Raw genomic sequence first — 7,081 nt, forward strand, 5'->3', positions numbered from 1 at the left:
GGGCGCAGGCAATTTCAGAAAAAGCAAGCTGGTCAAATGTAAATGTATTTTACGGTATGATGAACACAGACAGGTATTTATATATGTAGATTGGCAATACAATAAATTGGTTTGATAAGTAGAGGCCTAAAAATGTCTTCCGGTTGAGGTGCCACCTGCAGGTCATTGTGTCTTTCTGCAGGTTTATGAAAATGAATGTTTAAACTGTATTTAGTGATAAAATCGTGAATGTGTGGTTTGTTTTGCTCTTTTCTTGCTGAAGGGAGCAAGATTACCTTTGAAATGGTGTATCATTTGTGTGTGGGGCGAAGTAATCGCTGAAAAAGTAGTGCATGCATACAGATGTGTTTGCATATGTGACTCACCTGCAGTGAAGTGTGCAATCCTCCAATGTGCCTGAAATAGGCTGGGCAAGCACTTGAGCATGCTGGAAAGACCCCAAGGCAAATGTTTGGATTTGTTTGTGATGTCTGTAAGCAGCTTTGTGGTAGTGTGCTTTGGAGTAGTGTGCTGTCACCTGCAGATAATTTGACCTTTCAAATGGTGTATCATTTGTTTGTGTTGGTGGAGTATGAAGAGGGCAAGTGTGCAATTCAATAGGCAGTGCATGTTTACAAATGTGTTTGTATATGTGCCTCACCTGCAGTGAAGTGTGCAATGCTCCAATTTGGCTAAAATAGGCTGAGCAAGCAGTTCGGCAAGCTGGAAAGCCCCCAAGGCAAATGTTTGGATTTGTTTGTGATGTCTGTAAGCAGCTTTGTGGTAGTGTGCTTTGGGGTACTGTGGTGCCACTTGCAGGTAATTTTTCCTTATTGCAGGTTTATGAAAATTAATGTTTAAACTGTACTTTGTGATCAAATCGTGGATGTGTGGTTTGTTTGGCTATTTTCTTGCTGAAGGGGCCAAGTTTACCTTTCAAATGGTGTATCAATTGTGTGTGTGGGTGCAGTATGAACGGAGATACAAAGTAATCACCGAAAAACTGTTTAGAAATAATAGAATAGATATGTTGTTGTTACGCAGAAACGTGTTCATGGATCCTGTATGGACCAGAGGAGATCATCATCTTACTCATTGTGATCCAGTGTTATGGATGTTAGCTGGCTGTACTGAACCGCTTTCCCCAACCTCTCCATTGACCACACGTCAATCCCACAATCTATAGCTTCCAGTTTTAAGAATGGATATGACGTTCTCCCTCTTAATTCCAGTAGTATAGCCTGAATAAAGAAGAGAAATAATATCCAACGGATTGTTGAAAAATCGAAACTAGCCACCATTCAAACATAAAAGAAATCCATCAACAATTCTACCCGTGCCGGACATTTCCATGAAGTCACGGCAATGGAAAATACAAAATATTAGTATACCAGAAATGTTTGATTTTCCCCAAATACATGTAACCTGCAAACATACAAGACTGGCAACATCCTGGTTACTGAGAGGAACTCCCCATAAGCACAAGTCTGTGGCAAGCATATATCGCTCATCCCGTATGGTCATCAGTAGTGGTCTTAATAAAACTGGTGAGGAACCAGCGGAGGTGTCAGGACAGGACAGGATGATCTGCAGGAAAATAAGCCACAAAAAAGTGCCATTACCAATGTCAAATATCAGTTTCCACAATTTAAAATTAATTTAGCCAATTTAATAAATATCTAAAAAGCAGACGATTGAAATTATTGGATTGTCTAGTTTTGGCAAACAGAATTTTACTTTGTTAGTGAAATTTTTCTTTTATATCTTTAAACACTTTTACATTGCAGTTTTAGGGTTTTTATGAAGAAATGTTCATTATTATTCCAAATGTATGATCGTTCTACATAGACAAGACTAATAGGCATGATTGGATGTTGATGATTACATCTGAAAATTGTAAAATTAGATGACCTGTTGTATTCTTTTATTTTTCATGATCAATGTCTTATTGTTCCAGGCCTACCTTGAGGTATTTGGATCCATCTTGGATACATTTTTTGAGGGCACAAGTGATGGTGGGGCTGACATATGATTGATATTGCCCACAATGTTGTTCGTATCTCTTCAGAAATTTCTTCAAAGCTGATGAATCAACTGCTTTAACTGCAGCCCCTTTCCCCTTCTTCTTGGTTTTCGAAGGCATCGCGACTGACCAAAATTGGAAATTTTAAAACATGGGTGTAAATTTTTTGATGGTTGGCATCGGGAAGGGCTGGAGCATAATTACATCTCTTTTACATGTCACATCCATTGTCCTCTTTGGATCCTACCTCCAGATATTCAGGGCACAAGTCACCTTCTAGACTCTCTTATTTCTATGAGTTTCCAGGCACATTCAGCAGGGCCACGGAATTTGCAAACTCTTCAGAGAGTCTGGAAGATGTTCCTTTTTCTGGGGGGATGTTCCAAAAGAGTTGGCAAGTATGATTAACACATAAAACATGATCTACATTTCTGGTTTTCGGAGACATGTCAACAGCTCTAGGTTTCACTTAATGATTAATTAGATTATAGGTGTATACACTTGTGACATAGAAGCTATACTGTGCAAAATGTCTATTAACGCATAACTCATATGGTAGGATTGATTTCTTTCTCCTTAGTCACTGTGCACTGGCCTGGAACCCGAGACCTTCTATCGGGAGTTTTCTATGGTCGGATCATGCCCCAGTGTTTCTGGACATTAGCACTCCTGACTCAGGGCTGCGGCAGTGGACGTGGAGATTGAACGATAATCTTTTAAAAGATAATACTTGCGTGGCCGACATCAAGTCTACCATAGCGGACTTCTTACAAGACCATGCACATGACACCACTGCCATCCCGTTTAAATGGGAGGCCCTTAAATGCGTTCTTAGAGGGGTTCTCATTAAACACGGATCTCGCTTGAAACGTATAAAAAGTAAAGAGATTATAGACTTGACAAAAAAAAGATATTGACGTTAGAGACGAAGCATAGAACGGACAAGGACACGGAAACGCTGATTGACCTGATTAAATACAGAGACGATCTGAGGTCCCTACTGAGTGAAAAATACAGACACCACAGAAACCGCTTTAAAAGTATATTATACGGTCAAGCTAACAAATGTGGACGTCTGCTGGCCAGGTTCTTGCATCCACGTAACCAGACTACATACATCTAATCTCTCCAGCAAAATGGGGGTCGAACGACGTCAAACCCGACAGAAATTTTGGACATAATGCAGCGTTACTATCATACATTATATAATATCGGTGGAGATTGTCCCCCTCAGTCACCCTTGGATCCTCAACCATGCATAGAATCTTATATTCACGACACCGCCCTTCCCACACTGGCCACGGATTTAACTATCCCGTTGGACTCGGACTTTACGACAGAGGAGATTGTTGAAGTCATCCAAAATACTCCGGCTGGGGGTTTTCCCCTCATTTCTATAAGATGTTTCAAGAACAACTTAGCCCTATTATGACATGGGTGGTTAACTCCATCACAGCTGAGTCCCCGTTCGCCCCACAGTCTTTAGAGGCTTTTATTACGGTGTTGCCGAAGCCGGGAAGGGACCCTAAATTAGTAACAAATTACCGCCCAATATCTCTCATCAATGTTGATGTAAAATTATACGCCAAAATACTAGCGAATCGACTGGCTCCTCTCTTACCCTCGGTAATACATTCAGATCAGGTGGGGTTTGTGCGAGGAAGGGAGGCGAGAGACGGCATAAGTAAGACCCTCAACTTGACTGCCTATTCTAAATCGAAATGTAAACCGTTGGTCGTACTGTCGATGGATGCGGAGAAAGCCTTTGACCGTGTGCACTAGGGCTTCATGTTCTCGGCCCTATGACAGATGGGCCTGGGAACCCGTTTCCTGCATAGGGTTGCAGCCCTATACTCTGGCCCGACGGCTAGGGTCAAGGTAAATGGAGCAATGTCGGGCTCTATGACCATCGGGAACGGGACCAGGCAAGGGTGCCCTTTGTCGCCCATTTTATACGTGATAGTTATGGAGCACTTGGCATTGGCGATCAGGAAGAACCCTAGTGTACACGGTCTGTGGGTAGACGATATTCATTATAAGGCCTCTCTTTATGCGGACGACCTCTTACTGTATATATCCCAGCCACATATTACCCTCCCATCATTGATGGAAGAGTTCCAAAAATACGGAGCGGTCAGTAATTTTAAGATTAGCTTTCAGAAAACTGAAGTCCTTAACATATCCCTAGGACAGACAGAACTTACAAGACTTATGGGAAATTTCCCCTTTCGGTGGAAGACTGGGGCCATTCAATATTTAGGCATTCAAATCCCTAATGACACGACTGACTTATATAAATTAAATTATGTGCCTTTGTTGGAGTCGACTCTGAAACGGTTGAGGGAATACGGACGAAAGAACATCTCATGGTTTGGCAGGATGAATTCATTTAAAATGGACATTCTTCCTAGGTTTTTATACCTATTCCAGGCGGTCCCGATTGTGCCGCCGAAGACATTCTTTCAGACTATTAGATCTGCGTTAATCCGCTTTACCTGGCAGACATCTAAACCTCGTCTTAAATATTCTATTCTAACCGCCCCGAAACCCAGAGGTGGAGCGGGCCTCCCTGACCTGGAACTCTATCATAGAGCTTCCCTACTTGCACGTCTGTTTGACTGGCAGTTCGGCCACCGTTCTAAACAATGGGTTCAATTGGAACAGGCGTCTTTCGGCGTCCCATTGCGTCATCTCCCGTGGATCAGACGTACTGAACAGGTCGCAAATGACTATAAGGGACCAACAGGTTTCTTGACTCGAGAAGTTCTACAGATCTGGAATCGTGTTAAACATAAAAAGAAACTGATCAGCAATTTGAACCCACTGTCACCGATATTTGGTAATCCGGACTTTCCTCCAGGGTGTCACAGAGACCAATTTTTAGGTTGGCATAGGAGTTCTGACTTACGACTGGGACAGATACTAGTAGACGGAAATTTTCCGACATGGGATGCCTTACGGGAAAAGTTCCCCAATAGGTCACTCTCCTGGTTGGAATATAACCAGTTGAGATCGTTTACACAGGGTCGTTTGGTCGACCGGGCTTCTCGCCCTCCCATGACGCGGCTGGAAGCTCTCTTACAAATGCAGGACCCTCCCTCACATCTGATTTCCTTTTTATATAAGGAACTTCACTCGGACTCGGAAGGGGTTCCAAGTTACATCCGCGCATGGGAGGAGGAGATGGGCTGCAAATTTTCGAAGGAAGACCTTGATAAAGCTTTTCTTTATACACATAAAATGTCTCCGGCCGGGGGCACTCAGGAGAAAAATTATAAGATACTGACTAGGTGGTATCTGTCCCCCGTTAGATTGAAGTCCATCTTCCCGACAGTGGATGATACATGCTGGCGCTGTACAATGGAGAGGGGCACACTATACCATATCTGGTGGCAATGCCCTGCTGTACGACCCTTCTGGGAAGGGGTGTTTCGGGCCTACCAGGAGATCTCTGGGAAATGTGTCCTTCCCTCCCCACAAATTGCCAATTTATCAATTCTCCCGGGTTAGATATCCACACAAAAGAAGAGCCTTCTTCGGTTTTGTATTACTGCAGCAAGGATGGTGATCCCACGCCACTGGCGTACGACGACAAAGCCAACTATGGCAGAGTGGCTATCAGAGTTTATAGACATTTTTCGTATGGAGGAGTTGATGGCTGAATTGGAGGGAGATAATTCCTGTTTGATTCGAACATGGCAGCCCTGGATCGTGTTCAGGGAGACGCCTGGACTACTTTGATTGACCGAAAACGCTTCTTAGAGGCCGGCTCGGAGGTCTGAAACCCATCCCCCTATCCCCCCCCCTTTTTTTTCCCTCTGCCTCTCTCCCCTTTCCTATCTATACTCCTTGTGAGTCATCTTTCTCTTTCTGATTCCTCTCTCTCTTTGATATTTGCAATACACCTTCACAGGTTATGGGCAAACTGTTGTTGAACACATACCACTGTTGCTGCGATCCAGTATGGCTTGGTGTATAACCGTGTATAATCTTGTACCTTAGGTCTTGTATGTTATATGTTAAATTCTTTTCAATAAAAATAGATTCAACAAAAAAATGTCTTAACTGTCTTTTACTTTATTTTCGGAATTAGCCAATCACATCTGAACTCATGATAAAGTGTTTGTACTCAACTGCCATCATTTACAGTTATTTTGATTAATGTTTAGCTGCTCTTGTAGGATTTTCTGGACATTTTCTTAGTTTTCTTTTACAGCAAAATCCATGGTCCATAAACAGCTTACAATACAGCAAAGGGATCATACTGTTGAAAGTTATCATTCGGTAGAAGAGTACAACATTTGTTTCAAGACATTAGGTATATCATGTAAAATTATGAAGACAGTCATCAAGAAGTGGCTTAAAGTTGGCACAACAATGACATTACCTAAAACTGGACGTCCCTCAAAAATTGCTATATAGTATATTTCGATGAGCTGCATCTTTGTACAGCTAAAAGTTGACAGGGAAACACATCACAAGCAGGAGGCAGAGGAGACAGACTGAATCTGCATCACATTAGATGCACTGGGGATTTTGCAGTGTAGTGAGATAGCTCTATGTCACTGATTTATTACTGTTTCTATAACATATAGTAGAAAGAATATTGTGATGAGATTCTACTCCGTATGCAAAGCGACTCTTATTTTATAGGCAATGTAGCCTGCCTTAGGTCTCATTCACTTCACGTCTGTTTTTTTCACAAATACAACATGTACCCATTATAATTAAAGATTAAAAAGAATCTGTCACCCATTTTTTGTGATATGATGTAAAGATATCATTCAATTTAGTGTCACATACGCATTATCGCAGTACTTTAGATACCCCCTGACTCCCCAACTTTGATGCATAAATACTGTTTTTATTGCGATACTTCTGGGTCATAGAGCGTAATGGCATATGCGCAATACTGATTTTGTGCTTTGCACACAGTTGGGCAAAGCATACTGCGCACGCGCGAGAGGCCATTTCAACGCGCACGCATGGCAACTCTACGGGATCTGTGATATTTCACAGATCACAATACGTACACCAAGCCGAGGAGGGGGGGACAGGAGAATAAACCCCGCCCATAGA

The 7,081-nt window shown here is 42.4% G+C and overlaps 1 protein-coding gene across 3 annotated transcripts in view; it reads right to left on the reverse strand.

The window, feature by feature from the left end:
* LOC141091181 (uncharacterized) overlaps window positions 1-7,081 on the reverse strand; it is a 34,699-nt gene that overhangs the window by 14,967 nt on the left and 12,651 nt on the right. For all 3 annotated transcript variants that reach the window (XM_073576602.1, XM_073576603.1, XM_073576604.1), the window contains exons 2-4: window positions 1,943-2,127; window positions 1,417-1,566; window positions 1,072-1,220 (exon numbers count right to left, since the gene is read on the reverse strand). In XM_073576602.1, coding sequence (XP_073432703.1) covers window positions 1,072-1,220; window positions 1,417-1,566; window positions 1,943-2,127 — 484 coding nt within the window. The remainder of the gene's footprint in view (window positions 1-1,071; window positions 1,221-1,416; window positions 1,567-1,942; window positions 2,128-7,081) is intronic.

The sequence above is a fragment of the Dendrobates tinctorius genome, unplaced genomic scaffold (assembly GCF_039654945.1).
Source record: "Dendrobates tinctorius isolate UK_male_01 unplaced genomic scaffold, ASM3965494v1 ptg000049l, whole genome shotgun sequence".
Taxonomy (NCBI): Eukaryota; Metazoa; Chordata; class Amphibia; order Anura; family Dendrobatidae; genus Dendrobates; species Dendrobates tinctorius.